This window comes from Agelaius phoeniceus, chromosome 24 (assembly GCF_051311805.1).
Source record: "Agelaius phoeniceus isolate bAgePho1 chromosome 24, bAgePho1.hap1, whole genome shotgun sequence".
Taxonomy (NCBI): Eukaryota; Metazoa; Chordata; class Aves; order Passeriformes; family Icteridae; genus Agelaius; species Agelaius phoeniceus.
Genome location: NC_135288.1, coordinates 8,309,563 through 8,330,753, shown reverse-complemented (window position 1 = coordinate 8,330,753; position 21,191 = coordinate 8,309,563). Strand labels below are relative to the sequence as shown.

General features: G+C 44.3%; 2 protein-coding genes across 9 annotated transcripts in view; one reads left to right on the top strand and one right to left on the bottom strand.

The window, feature by feature from the left end:
- The window catches only part of INTS11 (integrator complex subunit 11), a 14,145-nt gene extending 12,803 nt beyond the window's left edge, over positions 1-1,342 (top strand). The window contains exons 17-18 of one of the 2 annotated variants that reach the window (XM_054647683.2): positions 278-407; positions 1,193-1,342. In XM_054647683.2, coding sequence (XP_054503658.1) covers positions 278-407; positions 1,193-1,258 — 196 coding nt within the window. In that variant the 3' untranslated portion in view covers positions 1,259-1,342. Of the gene's footprint in view, positions 1-277; positions 758-1,192 lie in introns of those variants that run through there. The other variant, XM_077190317.1, reaches the window with a different exon arrangement.
- On the bottom strand, positions 86-21,191 carry PUSL1 (pseudouridine synthase like 1). Of its 7 annotated transcripts, none has more exons than XM_077190318.1 (8): positions 19,356-21,191; positions 19,243-19,317; positions 18,337-18,394; positions 6,881-7,030; positions 5,756-5,957; positions 5,079-5,133; positions 3,736-3,898; positions 86-2,348 (listed from the first exon to the last, which is right to left on the bottom strand). In XM_077190318.1, exons 1-8 carry the CDS (start codon positions 19,561-19,563, stop codon positions 2,261-2,263), a joined length of 999 nt encoding a protein of 332 aa, XP_077046433.1. In that variant the 5' UTR covers positions 19,564-21,191; the 3' UTR covers positions 86-2,260. The 7 variants fall into 7 exon arrangements, with proteins under 7 accessions (XP_077046433.1, XP_077046436.1, XP_077046434.1 ...); XM_077190321.1 differs by having other exon boundaries at positions 5,756-5,929; XM_077190319.1 differs by adding an exon at positions 10,524-10,711 and having other exon boundaries at positions 19,243-19,372.

Below are 21,191 nucleotides of genomic sequence, written 5' to 3'. Positions count from 1 at the left end.
CAGGAGCCTCCCCTGAGATGGAAAATGTAAACCCCCTCCCTTTGAATTGTTATAGTTTTGAAATTAAGGGGCTCTCAGCCAAAAATATGGGAGCAGGAATAACAGTTCTTTATTAGGGAAATTAAAAAAAATACAAATGCAATAGTACAAAAAGAAAAATCACCAAAATGAGCAGTGGATCAGCTCCTTTTCCCTTCTTGGGCTCAGAACTGGGATTTGGGATGAAAACCCGGCATTTATTCCCCAAATAAACCCCAAATTTCTCCTTTCTCTGCAGGGTTCTGAAGGATTACTCAGTGCAGCACCTCCCTGATGGCTCCATCACCGTGGAGTCCATCCTGATCCAGGCCACGGCTCACTCTGAGGACCAGGGAACCAAAGTCCTGCTGGTCTCCTGGACCTACCAGGTGGGAATTCCTCATTTCTCACCCAAAGCCCTCCCTCCCAACCCTGCCTCCTCGGGCTTTGAAGGAATTTGGAAGATGAGGGGCAGTCCCTGGTGCTTTCTGAGCAGAAATGATTTTACAGCTCTGTAAAGCAGAGAACTTCTGGGGTAATTCCACTTAATTCCACTTCATTCAGTTCTGAATTACTTCATTTTGTATTTCTAAGTTAGAAAATTTCAAACAAATAGAGAACTATTTCTGATCTAAACATTCTTTTATTTGAGTCATCCCATCATCTTCCCTTTCTGTAGCTGGATTATTAAATTTTCTGGATTATCAAATTATTAAATTGAACTTTCTGGATTATCAAATTTTCTGGATTATTGGATTTTTTTTCTGGAATATTGAATTTTCTGGAATACTAAATTTTCTGGATTATTAAATTTTCAGATTATTAAACTTTCTGGATTATTAAATTTTCTGGATTATTAAACTCTTTCTTGACAGCAGAAAATGCCCTTGGAAGGCAAAGCAATAAAGCAATTTATTCCTTGATTTCCAGCAAAAATGGGGCTTTTCCTCAAAGGAAACCCCTCAGGTCCTTGGAGAAATGGGAATTTCACAGCAATAACAGCCAGAAATGAATTTGTGGATTATTTCACGTTTTAAACACAGCTCACCTTAGATCCTGCAAGGTCCAGGCGTTCCCTCAGTCCATTCCTGGGCACCAGAACTGAAGTGACTGCCCCGGGCAGGACAGTCCAGGGAGGATTTTGCTCTCATGCCCTTCGTGTTTCCCTTTCCAGGACGAGGAGCTGGGCAGTTACCTGACATCCCTGCTGAAGAAGGGGCTGCCCCAGAGCACCCCCTGAGAGCTGAGCACAGATTTTATTTTGTTTACATTTTCAATGGTTTTTCTGCTTGATTTTAATAAAAGAATTTCAGTGTTTGTCCAATTCCTGCAGTGACACCAGCACTGGGATTTTCCCCCTTGGAAAAAAAACAGCCAGGGACTCAAGACTTTGTTTTTAAATAGACCTGAGGAGCAATTTACACATTAAAGTAAAAGTTACTCAGTGTTCTCCCCTCCCACAGCTGAAAATCCCCTGCTTAAAATTAAAATTCCAAGTATAAAAGCATCACAGAAAGTAAAAAACCCCAAATGTGCTGAAAACCAAGCAGCAAAACATCTTTAATTCCTCATCCTTCCCTCAGGCCCAGCTGCAAGGAGCCTCCAATCCAATTTTTTTACATTTTCAATAAAATGGTGAAAAAGGAGTTCCCCTCCAGTGCTGGGAGGATTTCCCACAGGAAAAAATGGGACCAAAAAAAAGAATTTCTGCTCAAGGTAAAGGATTCTTAGGGGCTGAGGTTCCCACAGTGCCAGGAATTGGAATTTTCCAGAGTTTACAAAAGTTGCAGCTGAATTTTCTCACCAAGATTTAAAAATCTGAGCAAAACAGAGAGGGAGAGGCCAGAAGCCAACCTGGGGTTTTTAATAATAATTAATGAGGTGGCCAATTAAGGACAAATACCTGGGTGAATTTCAGGAAAAAAAAAAAATCAGAAAAAAATCAGAAAGAAATCAGAAAAATATCGGAAAAAAATTAGAAAAAGCAGAAGAAAAGCAGAAAAAAAATCAGAAAAAAATTTAGAAAAAAAAAAAAAACAAAAAACAAAAAACGAAAAATAATCAGGAAAAAACCCTCCAGGAAGCACCTGGGATCTGTTTCATTCCCCCACCCTCCCCACTGGAAGCAGAGGGGTTGGAATATGAATTTTTTATCATTTAGGAATGGGGTAACTGAGAGGTGTTTTAAAAACTTTTATGTGAAGGGTGAGACAATACAGATGTTACAATTTTTAGAATTGTTTTAATTGAATTTATAATTTATGTTATAAATTCCTTTTGGCTCAGCCCACAGAGCTCCTCTTCTCCTGGGGCACTTGGAGGGGCCAAATCTGAGAGGAGAGAGCAGAAAAAAACATGAATTTAGGGAAAAAATATTGATTATGGGGAAAAGAAAACATGGATTTAGGGGAAAAGAAAACATTGATTTAGGGAAAAACAAATACTGATTTAGGGGAAAAAAACCATTGATTTAGGGGAAAAGGAAATATTGATTTAGGGGTAAAGAAGCACTGGGATCTTGGCTGGTTGAAAGCAGGTATTTGCAAATCTATCCCACTTCTGTATAAGCTAAATTGTTACATTTTGGCTCAAATTGTTCATGATGGGAAGGTTTGGACAGAGAAAAACTCATCCCATTCTAGCCCTGCCAGGGCCACCTTCCACCATCCCATGTATATTCAATAATTATAATAATGTATAATCATAAATAATTATAGAATAATGTATATTATTAATCTATATTATAGTATATAAGTTATAATATCTATTTGTTTTTCAAACCAGGATACTATTATATATTAATTAAGATGCATTAATTCTATATTATATTATAAATAATTATATCATTATTATATCAATCAATCGATAGTAAAGTTATAAAATAGAATACATTCTATATTGATTATATATTAATTTCATATTACTATAATTATAGAATGATATATATTAATTTATTTATAAGATATAAAATATAATACCGTATAGATTTATTAACATATATTAATTCTATATTGCTATAGAATTATATATATTAATCTATATTATAAGATATAAAATATAATATATAGTATATAGAATATACTAATTAATATATATTAATGCTATATTCTTGTTATAAATAATTAAATAACTATATATATTAATCTGTACAATATAAATATATAGGATATATTGAGTCTATATATTAATTCTATACTATTATAAATAATTATATAATTATACATAATAATATGGTATCGCATTACAGATTACAATATTATTCTATCATAATCACTGTACGTTATTTATTGATATCTCTAGACCACGAGCCCTTCTCTGATGAGCTGTGGCTGCTGGCTGATATTTATTGATATTTATTGATATTTATCGATATTTATCGCTATCTCTACACCACGAGCCCTTCCCTGATGAGCTGTGGCTGCTGGCTGATATTTATCGATATTTATCGATATTTATAGATATTTATCGATATTTATCAATATCTCTACACCACGAGCCCTCTCTGATGAGCTGTGGCTGCTGGCTGATATTTATCGATATTTATTGATATTTATCGATATTTATCAATATCTCTACACCACGAGCCCTTTCAGATGAGCTGTGGCTGCTGGCTGATATTTATCGATATTTATCGATATTTATTGATATTTATCGATATTTATCAATATCTCTACACCACGAGCCCTCTCTGATGAGCTGTGGCTGCTGCCTGCCCACCTCTCTGCCCGTACTCCACGCTGTGCAGGAAGAGCCCCTGGGGCGGGGCCGTGGCGTGCGGGGGCAGCGCCCGGGGGTCCCTGAGCTCCAGCAGCGCCTGCAGCTGCCCCGGGGCCAGCCTGCCCTGGCCCACGGCCACCAGGGCGCCCACCATCCTCCGCACCTGGGGGCACAGAGAGGGACAATGCTGGGTTTAACTGACAGGAACCAGCCTGGCCTGGTGCCAGTCCCAGCATCTCATCCACCCCCAGTTCTCCAGCCCCAATTCCCATTCTAAATTCCCCATCCCCAATTCTCTGTCCCTAATTATTCACCTCCAATTCTCCATTTCAATTCCCCCTCCCCAATCCTCATCCCAAATTCTCTGCCCCAAATTCTCCACCCCCAATTTTTCATCCCCAATTCCCCCTCCCCAGTTTTCCACCCCCGCCTCAATCCCTGATTTGGATTTAACAAAAATTCCATTTTTCACCTTTCCAAACTCTCCCAAACCCTGCCTGCAGTGCTGGAACAAATCCCTGGGCTGAGTTTGTTACCCATTAATTAAAAAATAAATAAACCAAAGCCCCCTGAGCAACCTGCTCATGATCAGCCCTTCAAAAATATCCAACAGGCCAAGGTGGTTTTATCCAGAGGGAAATTTTGGGACCTTGGAGTGCCCAGAATTTCTCTCCAAGCAGCTCAAATCCTCCCCTCTGTTATTTCATCCTCCCTCACTAGAGGTCATTGCATGCCACGACTTTGCTGCCTCCACAATTCAGGAAAAATCAGATTAAAAATCAGATTATTGGCACCCATATCTGTAGGTTTGGTGCCTCCACATATAAATATATCCACATTCAGCTTCCTAAATGGTTAAAATATTAACATACAAAATATTAAAATATTAGGATAATTATAATATATAATTATGTAATAATAATTATTATTATTTTGTAATTATTTCCAAAAAATCCAGGGGAGTTTCAGGGCAGAGGGAGAATTTCTGCAGTTTGTAAAGCAAAAAAAAGTTTTTAAATTTTTTTTCCCAAAAAAAGCCAGGAAGTGAAATTCCAGACAGCTTTTCCTAGGCTCAAATCCACTGAGCATGGTAAAAAAATTAAAAAGAATTTTTTAAAAGGGCAGAGATTGTGAAAAACACTTTTTTTTCCATCCTGCCACCTGATTTTTTAAAGGTTTTGGGCACAAATTTAGGAGATTTTGGGATCAAATAAAGAGCCCAAGTCCTTGTGAGTGCCACACAGCTGGAACATTGCTAAAACAATCGATTTTTAGATGAATTAATTAATTTTTAAGTTAATTAATAAATTTAAATTTGGGTTTGCAGCAGCTGCAGGCAGTACCTGTCGGTATAGGAAGGATTTGCTCTTCACCTTCACCTCCCAGAACTCCAGTCCCCTACAAAAAACCCAAAAAAAGAGCATTTAAATCAAATTTCAGGTGGTTTTTAACCTCCCAGGACTCCAGTTCCCTAAAAAAACCCCCAAAAAAGCACTTAAATCAAATTTCAGGTGGTTTTTAACACTGGGCTCTCACCTGTGCAGGTAGGAAAATAAAACCCAACTCCTTGACAGAGGTGGATTTTAGCCATGAGTGTAAATAACCCAAAAATGAGTGTAAATAACACAAAAAATGAGTGTAAATAACACAAAACCCCTCCCAGGAGCTGCTCCCTGATATTCCCACACTCCAGCCTGTCCCATCTGGCTTTTCCCTAAAAATCTGACTGCCTGGACAGTCACCTGTGCAGGTAGGAAAAACCCAAATCCATTCCTTGGCAGAGGTGGTTTTGAGCCACCAAAATGAGTGTAAATAACACCAAAGTGAGTGAAAATAACACCAAAATGAGTGTAAATGACACCAAAATGAGTGTCAATAACACCAAAATGAGTGTCAATAACACCAAAATGAGTGTAAATGACACCAAAATGAGTGTAAATGACACAAGAACGGCTCTGGGAGCTGCTCCCTGACAGTCCCACCTGGGTTTCCCCTCAGCCCGGAGTGCCAGGGCTCTCACCTGTGCAGGTGGTGCTGGCCCAGGAGGCCGTGGCCACGCTGGAGCTGCAGCAGCTGCAGGGTCCTCACGGGGCTCTGGGCCGCAGCCTCGGGGCGCGGGGAGCGGAAGGTGCTGAAATCGTGGGTGCCCAGCAGGAGCTGGGCTGCTGCCCTCATGGCTGGGATGTCCAGGGGGCTGCGATGCACAGAGACCGCTCAGAGCCCTGGGATTGAGCCAGGCTTGGAACTCAGAGCCAGGGCACTGAGCCAGGCTCAAACACCAGGGAGGTACAGCAGGCTCAGAGCCCATAGAGTTGTGCCAGGCTCAAACACCAAGGAATTCTACCGGACTCAAACCCTAATAAATTAGTTACACCAGGCTCAAACCCCATAGAGTTACACCAGACTCAAACCCTAATAAATTAGTTACACCAGGCTCAAACCCCACAGAGTTATGCCAGGCTCAAATCCTAATAAATTATACCAGGTTCAAACCCCAAGGAATTCCACCAGACTCAAACATCAAGGAATTATGCCAAGCTCAAACACTAATAAATTACACCAGGTTTAAGCTCCAGTGAGTTACACCAGGCTCAAACCCCATAGAATTACACCAGGATCAAACCCCAATAAATTAATCCAGCCTCAAACCCCAAGAAATTATGCCAGGCTCAAACCCCAGGGAATTACACCAGGTTTAACCCCAAACTCCTTTTAAGGCAGGAAATCAGAGCTCTGACCCATCTCCCTGTCCTCTGTGACTGCTCCAACATCCAGAAAAGGGTTTGGGCTTCCAGGTCCTGACTGGTTTCCAGTCTGAGCAAAATGAGCAACCCAAATTCTATTTCAACTTTTTTTTTTCCTTGGGATGGGCACTCCAAACTTCCCTGGGCAGCAATTCCCACATTTAACAACTCTTTAAAAGGGGAAATTCTTCCTAAACCTCTCCTGGGACCCTCAAACCCTCCTGATGTCCAACTTAAACCCCAGCCTGAGGCCATTCCCTCTCCTCCTGTCCCAGAGCCCAACCTGGGCTGTCCCCTCCTGTCGGGGACTTGTTCAGAGCCAAAAAATCAAATTTTTTTCCCCTCCCAGCCCTGATTCCCCAATTTCCTTGCAGAGGAGCCTCCCAGGGGGCTGCACTCACCCTCCTGGGGGAGCCCAGCACAGATCCTGCTCGAAGACGGGGATTTGGGAGCGGTGGGCACAGCCCAGCAGCAGGCGGTAGATGTAGGTCCTGGAGAGGGCACAGAAACGGGCATGGAAGGTGCTGGAAACCCGCTGGGCACTGAGGATGCTGTGGGACACAAGGGACAGGGGACACAAATTCCAAAGGTTTTCCATTGACAGGGACACCAACATTCCAAAGCTTTCCCCTGGAAGGTGCTGGGCACTCACTGGGCACTGAGGATGCTGTGGGACATGGGACAGGGACACCAAAATTCCCAAGTGAGAGGAAGGAACTCCCCTCTGTCCCCCCAAACAGCTCCTAGAGCAGATGGAGATGCTTTCGAGAGGTCCCTTCCCTCAGGACCTGCAGGACTTTGTGCAGCCAGGAAAACCCAGGAAAATCCAGGAAAATCCCAGCACCAGAGGGGTGGGGTGGGAGAGAACCCAGCAGAACCCTCTCAGCCCCAAAAGCCATTCCCACGAGTGTCCACCCATCTCCCACCAACCCCAAAACAGCCAAAAAGGAGCTCCCAGGCACCTGAGCTCCCCTGTTTTCCTCTATAGGCAGCAGGGAGAAAATTCCCTGTTTCTCCAAACCCAAAATCACCACCCCACAGAGCCTGGGAGGCAGAGAGGAGGGCACAGAGAGCAAATTCTCCCTGCCAGGCAAGGAAATGGAGCTTCCCCGAGCTCCTGCAGCTCTCCCAGAAGTGTTCTCTGGACTGGATGTGACTCTACAAAATCCAAAATGCAAAATCCACAACCTACAATCCAAAATCCAAAATCCAAAATCCTGCAGGAAAAACCCTACTGAGAGCCATCAGCCCTGCAGGTGGTGCTTGAGAGGAGAGCTCTCCTTACAAGGGAATTTTTCTCCTGCTGTTTTGCCTCTCTGCCTTTGGAATTTAGTGAGGAGAAGGAGCCAGGGCAGCCAAAAAGCCCAGGATTGATTTGGGACCACAAATGTCTTTATTTACTTTAAGGAAAGTTGGTGCTCTGGGGATTTTTGGCCTCTGGCTCTCAGCCCTCCCTGCCCTGGCTCAGAGCACAGAGGGAGAAATGAGAGTTCCTGGAATTTGCTTTGGGCCCAAATTGGGGTTCTGAGTGCTTCAAGATTTGTCTCCAAAAAATAAAATGTTGCCACAAAGATTTGCACAAACAATCCCAGGAATTGCTCCAGTGCCACAAACCATCAGGAGAAACGCAAATTCCATCCTCCAGGGTTTGAAGGAGGAGCCCCAGCCTCCTCCCAACACCAGAATAAAATGATGACATTTATTTCCCTCTGTCTGCATGCCTCCACAAGCACCCGGCCTGCCTCGAGCTAGCACTTGTGCGGTTCTGATTAAATAACCATCCTTTTAGGGAGGTTCTCTCACAGGAGTTTATTCCTGCTCACAGAATTCCTCAGTGCAAGCAGCTTTTCCTGTTGCAATTGTTCCTTTTAGCCAGGAATGGTTTTGTCCAGAATTTTCTCCAGCAGCTGCATTTCAGATTTCAGATTCCAAAGATTTTCTCAGATTTCAGATTCCAAAGATTTTCTTTCTCTGCATTTCAGAGATCCCATTTTTAAATCTCATTTGCTGAGACCCCATTTTTAAAAATGATGGTAAATAAAGAACTGTGGCTTTTTTTTTTACCTTTTTTACATTTTTAGCATTTCCAACAGGGCCTGAATTTTGAGATCAAAGGGAAAAAAAGCCCAAAGACATTTAATTAGAAATGGAAATGTATGAGAGAAAAAATCCTCCTGTTCTCTCCACCTCAAAGCCAATTTGCAGGAGGTGGGAGGAATCCCAGCTCTGCCCTGTCACTCAGAGAATTTTTATTGTGTGGTTACAAAACCAGGAACAGGAGGTGTGAGGCTCCTACACTGCCAGTCCCACTCTGAGGGCAGCAGAACCCTCCTAAAACAGCTCCAAATATTCTGAATATATTCTCTGATTGAAATATTCTGATTTTTGGGGGATGGTGTTGGAATCTGAAATGCAAAGAACTCTCAGAACTTTGGGCCTGGAAGCCAAAGCTCAGAACTAAACCCAGGATTTGATTTCAGACCTTGGAAAAAGCTCCCAAACTTAGGCGTTAGAAGTGAAAATGTGGATTTATAGTTTAAAGCAGAGACAGGTTAAGGTAAGTAGAGAAAAATTTAGAATTTTATCTGAATATCCTAAGTCCTTTGAGCACTGAAGGTTCTCTCCTCTCCTTTAATCTCTTCATATCCTCCACCCTGAACTTCAAAAAAAATATTATTTACATGCAGGAATTGCTTGGATAGGGACATAGAGAAAAAATTAGAGTTTTAAGGTAAGTAGAGAAAAATTTAGAGTTTTATCTGAATATCCAAAGTCCTTTGAGCACTGGAAGTTTCCTCCTCTCCTTTAATCTCTTCATATCCCCCACCCTGAACTTCAAAAAAAGTGCATTATTTACATGCAGGAATTGCTGAACAGGGACCAGTTTTTCCTGCTCTTGCAGTAAAACCAAGCCAAAATAAAGGAATTTTTTGCTCTGCACTTGTTGGAACCCAGGGAATTCCTCTGGCTGCCCTGGAGGGCTCCAGCCCCTGGCCAGGGGTCCCAGAGACCCAGACCCCTGTGCCTTTGCTTTAGCCCTTGGAAAAAACAATTCCCAGCCTTGTATGAAGAATTGCAGGTCAAGAAAGTTTAAGCAGAATGACAGTGAATTTATCACAGGGTGAAAAATGGATTGTTGGGGTTTTTAGAATGGGGGTTCAGGGGGCAAGATGAGGGATCTGGGCATGTCCAGCCTTTGTCCTTCTTCTTCTTGGCCTCATCTTCTGGGTGATGGTGGCACTTCTGGATTGGTTTGGAGTAGGAGCTCAGTGTCTAACATGGGCGATAGGTATTGGGAAATAATTGTAAATATTGTACAGGTAGTTTTTAGGATAAAAAGATAACACCAGTGTGTGAATTTTTCATCACTTGGAGTCACCAATTGTGGTGGTGTTTGCAGGGCACCCAGGATGAGGGAAGAGAGGAGGATCTGACTCCATGTTTCAGAAAGCTGATTTATTATTTTATTATATATATTATACTAAAACTATACTAAAAGAATAGAAGAAAGGATTTCATCAGAAGGCTTGCAAGGAATAGAAAGGAATGATAATAAAATCTTGTGACTGACCAGAGTCTGAGACAGCTGGATTGTGATTGGCCATTAATTAAAAACAACCACATGAGACCAATCCAAGATGCACCTGTTGCATACCACAGCAGCAGATAATTATTATGTACATTTTGTTTCAGGAGAAAAAGTCCTAAGGAAAGGATTTTTCATAAAACCTGTCTGTGACACAGCACCCAGGGGCAGGCAGAGTGCACCTCGGCTGCACAGGAGAAAAAATGTTATAGATAAGAAACAATTTTATAGATAAGAAAAACATTTTATAGGTAAGGAAAAAATGTCATAGATAAGAAAAATATTATAGATAAGAAACAATGAACAACCTTGAGAGTGAGAAATGAAGATCTCTGACTCCTTCTTTGAGCACCAGGCAGGGAAAAGAGACTTTTAGCACCCTGGGGTCGCAGTGAGCAGCAGAAGCCCGAGATTGTTGCAGTAAAATAAGGGCAAGGAAAGGGTTTTGACTGGCTCACCGGATGGGCTCGGGTTTGAGGTGGTGGTTGAGGCCCTGCAGCAGCTGGGGGCCGGTGAAGGGGGCCCTGCCCGGGCCCCTCTGGATGTCCAGGTGGGCGGCGTTGGCCAGGGCGTGGACGCCGCTGTCCGTGCGGCTGGAGATGTGGAACTTGATGGGAGCGCTGGGCTTCAGCTGCTCTGCTGCCTTCTGCAAGCAAACACCAAAAACCCAGCAAGAATTCGGCAAAAATTCACAAAAACTCGGTAATAATTCGGCACAAAATTCAGCAAAAAGTCAGAAAAAATTCAGCAATAATTTGGTAATAATTCAGCCATCATTCAACAATAATTTAGCAAAAAATTCAGCAATAATTCAGAAAAAATTCAACAATAATTCAGAAAAAATTCAGCAATAATTCAGCAATAATTCAGCCATAATTTAGTAATCATTCAGCAATGATCCAGCAATTATTCAGCAATAGTTTAGAAAAAATTCAGAAAAAATTTGGCAATAATTCAGAAAATAATTGGCAAAAATTCAGCAATAATTCAGAAAAAATTCAGCAAATAATTTTGTAGTAATTCAGCCATAATTCAGAAAAAATTTGGCAATAATTCAGCAAAAATCCAGCCATAATTCAGTAATCATTCAGCAAAAAATTCAGCCATAATTCATTGATGCAACAATGATCCAGCAATGATCCAGCACTTATTCAGCAATAATTCAATAAAAATTCAGCAAAAATTAATCAATAACTATATAACTATCAATAACAAATCAATCAATAACTCAGCAAATATCCAGCCATAATTTAGCAAAAATTCACCAATAATTCAGCAATAATCTGGCAAAATTGTCCTCCTCCTGATGCCTTGTGAAGGCTGACCTAGGACAGAGACTGGACAGAGTTAAAGAATAAAGCAGGGATTTAGGAAAAGTTTCTCCTCAGTGGATGCACCTTGGGCAGCACAAGAGCCCAGCCAGGGCTGCACCCGAGATGAACCAAAATGGTCCCAAAAATGGATGATCAGTCACAAAATTTTAAGTTCTGCTCCATTTGCATCTTGGAGTGAATTGTCCCATTCCAGCTTTAGCCCCTGCAGTCCCATCCTTGTTTTTCTCTCTCCAGCCCACGCTGTTTGTGCTCCTGGGCTGAGATTTGGATCATTTGTCCTTGGTGCCCAGCTGGAGCAGGAATTGTTTTGTCTCCCTGCTCTGTGCACAGAGCTCAGCATGCCCTGATGTGAGCCCAGACCCACCCACTAAAGCAGCAGAGAATGTGAAAAATAGAAAATCCAAAACCTGAGGCATCACTCCTGCCTAACCACACCTTGTGCTGCTTCCAGAGGAGTTTGGAGTTACTGTGGGTTATAAAGAATTGAGGGTTTGGGGGAATTTCTCCTAAAATCAGGGATTTCTCAGCTTCTGCCCTGAAATCACCTCACACAGAGGATCCAAAATGCCATGAGAGCTTCCTTAGGGGGATAAAATAAAGTCAAAATAAACTAGTAAAAATTAACTACTATCTATCCTCTGCTCTGTGTCATGTGAGCTTCCTTAAGAGCACAAAATGAAGTGACAAATATTCATTTCTTTATCTGCTTTGTGTTGTTGGGTGAGGGGGAAAAAACAGAGGATTGCCCATTTCAGCTCATTTCAACCCAAACCCCAGACAGAAAATCCAGTGAAAATTACTGCAGGGAAGAAGTGAAACATCTCAAAGAGTGAAAAACCACAAAAGAAGGCAGGAAACCAAAGGCATGACTCAAAATTTCCTTCTCCTTCCCATCCCCACTCCCGAGCACTGAACCCAGCGGTTTTTATTGGATTTTAATTTGCTACAAGAGTCAATAAAATTCGAATTGCTGACTCACAAATACCTTCCAGACTCCTGGAGGAGCAGCCAGAGCTGTGAGCTCTCAGAAATGTTCCATGAAAATGCACAGGGAGGCAGAAAAAAAACCATAACCAAGCTGCAGGGGGAGGCCTGGGAAAAAAAACCAAACTGATTTTTCCCTTCCATTTGCAGTTCACGTGTGGTTACAATTAACAATGAAAAAAAAAAAAAATCTGTATTTATCACCCCCAAGCAGAGAGGAGCAGACAGAAATGAAATAATTTCCTGCAGCAGACCTTGGCCTGTGCCTCAGCAATTTGTCTGAGAGCAGGGGCTGATTTTTAAGAGCGAAGTTTCTCCAGAGCTGTTTGGGTTTTGCAGGCTCCTCCCAGGTCCCTCTCTCCACCCTTTTCTCCCCCTCCTTCCTCAGCAGACAAAAACCAGCCAGTGGAAACAGGAGCTGGGAGAGACAAGAGGAGAGAACATGGAAAAAATCCTTTTTTTTTGGGTGCAGCACTGCTTAGGATCCCTCAGTGCATCCCAGCTCCATCTGGATCAGCATAACTCTGAATTTCTCCACTAAAAACCAGACTGGAGAGGAAAAGAGGAGCCAAGTCTCAAGTAAATCTGATTATTTCCCCTGCTCAGCTCAGCCAGCAAATCCAAAAAGGTGCAGGACTGGGAGTTTTCCTTCCACAAATGAGATTTTATTCGCCATCAGATTTTTCCCACCTTCCTGAGCATCCCAAGGAGGAATTTTACCATCAGCACCACCAAATCAATCCCAGTCTGTGAAGCTCAAAGCTTTGTGGATTTTTCCTCCAGCACAACAAAATACACCGATAATATCCTACCAATTATTGCCTCCAGTTTCAATTTTAATATTTAATACTTCATTCATTAATATTAGTCTTTATTATTTCATTTCTTTTGGATGAGATAGGATCTCCTGGAAGAGAGAACTTCTCAATTTCTCTTTGCAGGCAGCTGAAAAATGACCCCTTCACCTTTGCAAATATCTCCTGCCTGAATATCCAAAGTCCTTGGAGCACTGAAGGTTTCCTCCTCTTTTAATCTCTTATTATGTCCCACCCTGAATTTCAAAAAAAAAGTGCATTATTTACATGCAGGAATTGCTGGATAGGGACCAGTTTTTCCTGCCCTTGCTCTCTTTCATCTGAGGTTTGGGTGCTGCTCATCCAGATCCCAGTCCTGTCTGGGATCCTCTGTGCGTTCCCAGGGTGGGACTGAAGCAGGAATTAAGATTTCACCCAGCTAAAAAGAAAAATGAAGAAGATAAAGGAATAAATGAGCCCTGTGTGTGCTCAGTTCACAGCTCTCTGCTCTCTCCTTTAAGCCATATTTTTAATTTTTTTAAATTTTCTTTTATTTAGCAGGTGCTATAAACACTGAAATCTTGTCTTTGGCACCTGCTGGAAGCCTCTCACATCTCACCCTTCTGAATTTATCCTGAATTTTTCCACCCAGCCACATTCCTGGAGCAGCCAGGGTGGAAGTTTATCCCTCAGACACGCCAGGGATGCAGGGGAAGCATTAATTGCATTTAGCTGCTGTGTCCTGCTTCATTCACTGAGCCTTCCACAGTTGGAATTACCCTGGAATTTCCACTGCTGGCTGCCAGAATGATATGGATCCACATTCCAGCTTGCTTTTATTGCTCCCAGCTCATTTTTCCTCTCATGCTGATGAACATCAGCCATGGCAGGGGAGCAAAAGTTCATCCACTTCCCTTCCTGAAATCTGAATTAAAAAAAAAAAAAAAAAATCCTCCAGATTTTCCATTGACCTTTACAGGCCAATATTGGGAATGTTTTGGAAAAATAAATTTCTCTTCCCCTAGATGGGTCATGGTTTTATCCTCTGGACATAGAGGCTGCAGAGCCCTGCCAGGGAGCTGCACAATTTATTAATTACAGTGTTCTAATAATTAATAACATGCAAGCTGCTGATTGTAAGTCATGCCAGCCTCCCTGACTCACTGGGTGCTATGTCAGCTGAAACTAATTAAAAACCCAGCTCGTTTGCAGTTGGATGGATGAAATGGAAGTGAATGCCAGGAAGGACACGCTGAGAATGTGGATTTTGTTAGAAGAGAAGGTTTCCAAAGCAATCTGCCACGTCACTGGGATTATTATCAAAACAGAGGCTGAAGATGACAGTTCTCTTTGTCTGCTTGAAATTCTTGCTCTTTTTTTAAAGGATGTGGGGAAGGAGGTTGTACCAGAGCTGCCTTGCATAGTAAGGAGCTGGTGTTTCTCCTTTCTCTCTCTCCTCCTCCCTTTTCCTTTCACGAGGAACAATTTCTGCCCTCAGCACAAGGCTGCTGGCCAGAACAGGCTTTTGGCAGGGGAGGATGAGTTTGGGCAGAAATTCCCAACAAAATGAGAAATAGGAGATGGTTCAGGCAGGTCTGAGAGGGAAGGGAACTCTGCAAATCCCAAACAACAGCAAAAAGTGAGATCTTCCTTTACAGCAGAGACATTTCTAAGAATTGAGACAGAGCCTGAAGTCCTGGATGTGAAAATTTCCATGAATTACTGGAGGGAGCCAAATCACAGAGCTCCAACATCAGAGGAAACGAGGCCTGGAATTTGCTTTGGGCCCATGTTGGGCTTTCAAGACTTGTCTCCAAGAAATAAAATGCTGTCAGCAAAGTTCACCCCCCTCAAAAAGAGATGACAAGCTCCTACAAGAGACAGAGCATGAAGTCCTGGAAGTGAAAATTTCTGTGAATAACTGGAGGGAGCCAAATCACAGAGCTCCAACCTTCCAATGAGGGGAAACGAGGCCTGGAATTTGCTTTGGGCCCAAGTTAGGCTTCCGACTGCTCCAAGAAATAAAAGTTTATCCCCTTCAAAGGATGAAAAGCTCCTACAAGAGACAGAGGATGAAGTCCTGGATGTGAAAAGTTCCTACAAAGAACTGGAGAGATCGAAATCACAGAGCTCCAACCTCCCCAAGAGGGGAAACAAGACCTGGAGTTTGCTTTGGGCCCAACAAGCCCAAGTTGGGCTTCCAAGTGCTCCAAGAAACAAAAGTTCACTTGTCTCTAAGAAATAAAAGCTCACCCCTTCAAAGAAGGATCAAAATCTCCTACAAGAGGCAGAGCATGAAGTCCTGGATGTGAAAATTTCTGTGAATTACTGGAGGGAGCCAAATGACAGAGCTCCAAGCTCCTCATGAGGGGAAACGAGGCCTGAAATTTGCTTTGGGTCTAAACTGGTGCTTCAAAACTTGTCTCCAAGAAATAAAATGTTGTCAGAAAAGCTCACCCCCTCAAAGATAGATGAAAAGCTCCTACAAGGGACAGAGCATGACGTCCTGGAAGTGAAAATTTCTGTGAATTACTGGAGGGAACCAAATCACAGAGCTCCAACCTCTCTGTCAGAGGAAACGAGGCCTGGAATTTGCTTTGGGTCCAAATTAGTGCTTCAAGAGTTGTGTCCAAAAAATAAAATGTTGTCAACAAAGCTCACACCCCTCAAAAAGAGATGAAAAGCTCTTATAAAAGACAGAGCATGCAGTCTTGGATGTGAAAAGTTCCATGAATAACTTGAGGGAGACAAATGAGAGTTCCAACCTCCTCCTGAGGGAAAACAAGGCCTGGAATTTGTTTTGGGTCCAAAATGGGGTTCCAAGTGCTCCAAGACTTGTCTCCAAAAAATAAAATGTTGTCAGCAAAGCTCACACCCTCAAAGAGAGATGAAAAGCTCCCACAAGTATCTCTGGACTAAACCAAGGCTCCATTATCTCCGGGCAGTTGCAGGGCTCTGTCACAGAGCAGCACCAAGAACTAAAAAAGCTTTGCAATGACACAGGTCTGTTCAGCCTCAGCCCAAACTGACACAAAACCAACTAACCCATCCCAATTCCCACAAAACAGCTGCTGGAACACCAAGTCTGAACCTCTCAGGTTATTTGCTCGCAAACAAATGGCTGAACATCCTCAGAACACAATAACGATCTCATTGGAGCTTTAATTTTGCCCTTCTCTTCGCTTGCCTTCCTGGCTTTGGGGAAAGCAGTGAAGTTCAAGGCTGCAGAGAAAAGGAGGAAGGAAGAGAAATTCCTGCAGGCCCCAGAAGTTTTCTATTAAAGCTGCTTTAAGGCTTCCCATGTGGTTCCAATAGACACAGCAGTGCCCAGCATCAATAGCACCACATGAAAGCACCGAGCTGGCCTGCAAAGTGCTGATACTGGGGAAAAGGCAACACCAAATAAGCTCATGTTTGTCTTTTTCTCCTCTTCTTTTCTCCCCTAATCACCCTCCCTACCCATCTGCCTGCTCAGACACCACTGGGATAATGCACAACAACTGCTGGGCTCACCCCACGCCCAGAGCCTGGGGCCCTGCACGGCTCAGAGGATGAGATAAATCGGATAGAAAATCCTTTTTGGGCTCTGCACAAAATTTAGCCACTTTCTCTGCCACAGTGTCGGGGCAGGAAGCCACATGAATGTACCCTGAGAACTCTGATTCCAGCCATAATTCCTCACACTTTCCTTTCGAGTTGATGCCTCAGGTTTGGCTTTTCTATTCTCCAGATTCTGTGCTGATGCCTCAGGTTTTGGATTTTCTATTTTTCACATTCTCTGCTGCTTTAGTGGGTCTGGCTTCACATTATGGGATGGTGAGCTCTGTGCACAGAGCAGGGAGACAAAACAATTCCTGCTCCAGCTGGGGACCAAGGACAAATGATCCAAATCTCAGCCCAGGAGCACAAACAGCATGGGCTGGAGAGAGAAAAACAAGGATGGGACTGCAGGGGCTAAAGCTGGAATGGGACAATTCACTCCAAGATGCAAATGGAGCAGAACTTAAAATTTTGTGACTGATCATCCATTTTTTGGGACCATTTTGGTTCATCTTGGGTGCAGCCCTTGCTGGGTTCTTGTGCTGCCCAAGGTGCATCCATTGAGGAGAAACTTTTCCGAAATCCCTGCTTTATTCTGTAACTCTTTCTAGTCCCTGTTCCAGGCCAGCCTTCCCAAGGCACCCAGTGAGAGCAGCAGGAATTCTGAGCCCCACAGAGCGTGGGGATGTCCTGCCCTTGTCCCTTGGGGTGTCACCAAGGCTGCTCCTGGACAGCTCTGTCCTCCACACCAGCAGAGAATCCCAAAGTGCTGCCATTTGGGATTTGGGTCAGACAGACTGACCACAAATGGGAACTGAGTGACAAAATGTGCTCTGAATCAACATGAATCAACAACCTCTTATCTTCCAAGTCAGTACAACTTTCCTTTTGAACCCCATGATGCTTCCAAGACAAGAGAAATAATTCACCTTCCCTTTGATTCCTGACTCAGCAGTTCAACAGCAGCTTGTAATTAATTTACAATTTAAATTCCCAACTGCACCACCACACTCAGGTGACCCATTTTCTACTCCTGGGTATAAAAATGGGGTTTTTTCATTCCTGTTCACACTCTCTGCCAACCCAAACAGCAACCTGGGGTCCTCAAGCCATTCCCAGATCCAAGGGAATCCCTGGGAGCAGTGCAGGGATAACAGGATCATGGGTTTTTTTCCCTGGCATAACAGAACTCCAAAAAAAAAAAAACAAAATGGAAGCAGCACAGAACAATGGACATCCTGCTGTGCTTTGTTAACAAACCTCTGTCAGGAACATCCTCCCCTGGGAGGAGACAGCATCCAGCTGCTAAATCCATGAAGGAACTGGACATGAAACACAACTGAGGCAGTTTTAAGGACAAGCCACAAGTCCTAACAAAGCTCAGGTGGGCCAGCACCTGATAAGGCTCTCAATTGAGCAGTTCTGGGCTCAATTTTAAGTCTCTTTGAAGGGTTCACATCTTTTTAAGGTCAGAATCTGCATCATGACATCATTTTAGGGATTTGGTTTTGAACTTTGGAGTGTTTAGCACTCTGCCAGTTTTATTGAGAGTCCATCTCAAAATGATATTTACACCTGTGTGACCCTAAAAGCTTCATTTTTATGACAACAGGACCTACCTCCAAATAATTCTGGACTCCAACCAGGGCCTGATCACTCTTGGTCTCCATAACCCCACTGCAGAGCAAAACAAATATGATTTATTGATGTCAACATTTAGGGACTTGACAGAGCCCACCAAAAAATTCAGGACTTCTTGGGGGACTTCTTGGATCTTCCCACAGAACTTGCTGGGACCAAACACTGAGGAATGGGCAGGGAAAGTGCCTTATTGGTTATTAAACTTATTAAAATCTAAATTATTAAAATTAAAAGCGGTTATTTTCCAGAAGGGATGTTGGAAATAAAATAATCCTTCAAATGTTCCTCTCTGGACTGGCCCTCGAGACAGAGGCTAACAAGAGAATAAGGCAGATAAGTTAGTTTGAGATTATACTATTTTAGGGCCAGGAGTTGGTTGCCAGTTGGAGGCCAGGACTTGTGAATGTCATAAATTGACTAAAGGGCCACAAGGACAGTTTGTGATGAACTTCCTGCTCTATCCTCCTGCCCCAGCCTGAGACAAACTTCCCTTCTCCTCTTTCTGCCTTGCTGGTTTGATGCATTTCCTGCCTGAACCATCCCTTTTTCTGTGCACAGCAAGGTCCAGCTCTCACCTGCTCAGGAAGGGGTTAATCTCTCACCTGGACACTGTTCTCATCCAATCCTCATCAAACTCTGCCCTCTCCAAGCTCTACCCCCAAGCTCTATCCCCAAGGTTTATCCCCAAACCCTGCTCTCTCCAAACTCTGCCCTCTCCAAACTCTGTCCCTAAACTCTCTCCCCAAGCTCTGTCCCCAAGCCCTGCTCTCCCAAACCCCGCTCTCTCCAAACTCTGTCCCCAAGCTGTCCCCAAACTCTGTCCCCAGTCTCTGTCCCCAGCCCCGCTGTCTCCAAGGCTCCCCGGCGCCGGGCGGGGCACGTACCTGTACCTGGTGCCAAAGTACTGAAAGAACACCAGGTACCGGGCAGGGGCACCGGCCATGGCCGGGACCGGGCACAGCCCCGGGCACACAGACCGGGCACACAGACCGGGCACGGAGCGGGCCGGGCCGGGCAGCGCCGCCCGCAGCGCCGCCCCTTCCCCCGGCCGGCACCGCCGCTTCCGGCACGGCGCGGAACGGAACGGAACGGAACGGAACGGCGGGAACCGGGAGAGAGCGGGGCGGGCTGCTGGGGAACGGGATGGGATCGTGGGAGCCGGGATGGGCTGCTGGGGAACGGGATGGGATCGTGGGAGCCGGCATGGGCTGCTGGGGAACGGGATGGGATCGTGGGAGCCGGCATGGGCTGCTGGGGAACGGGATGGGTTGATGGGGACCGGGGAATGGGCTCAGGGGACCGGGATGGGCTCGTGGGGAACAGGGAATGGGCTCAGGGGGAACGGGATTGGCTTATGGGGACCTTGGATGAGCTCATGGGGATCTGGGATGTGCGGTTCAGAACCTGGGGTGTGATCATGGGAGTCAGGATGTGCTGATGGGATGGGAACTGGGATGTTGTGCAAACATCAAACCCCTCTGGAACCCTGGGCTTCACCTCAGCTGCTCCTCAGCTCTCCACTGTGCTGCCTGCAACTCAGTTGGATGGAAGAAAACAATAATAATAAAAATAATAATAATGTATTGATTTCAGCTAAGAAAACACATAAGGCAGGGACCACAAGAGATGCTCCAAGGGCTGGGAGAGCTGGGAATGTTAAAAATCTGGAGAAGAGAATGCTCCAGGGAGACCTCAGAGCACCTTCCAGGGCCTAAAGAGGCTCCAGGAGAGCTGCAGAGGGACTGGGGACAAGGGACAGAGTGACAGGACACAGGGAATGGCTTCCTTGGAGTGGAATTCCCAGAGCAGCTGCCCCTGGATCTCTGGAAGTGTCCAGGGCCAGGTTGGAGCACCCTGGGATGGTGAAAGGTCCCTGCCCGTGGCAGGGGGTGGGAAAAATGGCATTAAACATCAAATTCCACTTCATTTCATCCCTGTTCTGTCCATGGCTGGGTGAGGTCTCCTTGTGACATCTGTCAGGGCCCCCTGGGCCTGTTGATTCACTCATGGCTTCAGTTTAGAGGTAGGATTTTCTTCAAACATGGGATTTTCACGTCAGGCCGTTCTCTCAGTTCACAGAAAGTTCATCTGAAACCATCAGTGAGCGATGTGGTTGCTGCTGCTGGGTCTGTGGTGCTGGGTGGGTGGAAGATCAGGATTAATTAACCTCAATTAGCCACACCACAGTTTGTTGCCTGTCCTGTGGCAATGGAATTCACCTTCAACTGGACCCACAAACCCAGATGTGCTCCTTCCCCGAGTGATTCCTGCAGATTTATCCCCTGGCTGCTGGCAGCAGCAAATCCACTGCTTATGGAAAATGAAAAACTGGATTAAGGAGGGACAGGATTGATGCCAATCCTGCTGCTGGTTATGGAATTTTACCATTGGATTGGGTTTGTTCTTCCTGCCTGGAAATCCTGCCTGGAAATCATGGAATGGTTTGGATTGGAAAGCTGAAATTCAGCTGTTCTGGAAATCATTGAATGGTTTGGATTGGAAAGCTGAAATTCCTAATGACAGGTGAAAAAAAAAGTGGGGGGAGAAGGGATAAATCCTAATGGCAGGTAAAAAAAAAAGGGGAAAAGGTGGATAAATCCTAATGGCAGGTAAAAAAAAAAAGGGGAAAAGGTGGATAAATCCTAATGGCAGGTAAAAAAAAAGGGGAAAAAGGTGGATAAATCCTAATGGCAGGTAAAAAAAAAGGGGAAAAAGGTGGATAAATCCTAATGGCTGGTGTGCAGGGGGGGGTCAGGGCTGGGGCCGTGCCGTGTCCGGTTCTGCCCGTGGCCCGGCAGCAGGCGGGTCCGTGCCGCTCCCGGTTCTGTCTCGG

Coding starts and splice junctions, on each gene's coding strand:
- PUSL1 (XM_077190318.1), bottom strand. CDS start 19,563: ATGCCGGCTCCCACGATCCCATCCCGTTCCCCAGCAGCCCATCCCGGC. Junction 19,318..19,355: donor TGCCCGGCCCGGCCCGCTCC/GTGCCCGGTCTG, acceptor GTGCCCGGGGCT/GTGCCCGGTCCCGGCCATGG. Junction 5,958..6,880: donor TGCTGGGCTCCCCCAGGAGG/GTGAGTGCAGCC, acceptor GCTCAATCCCAG/GGCTCTGAGCGGTCTCTGTG.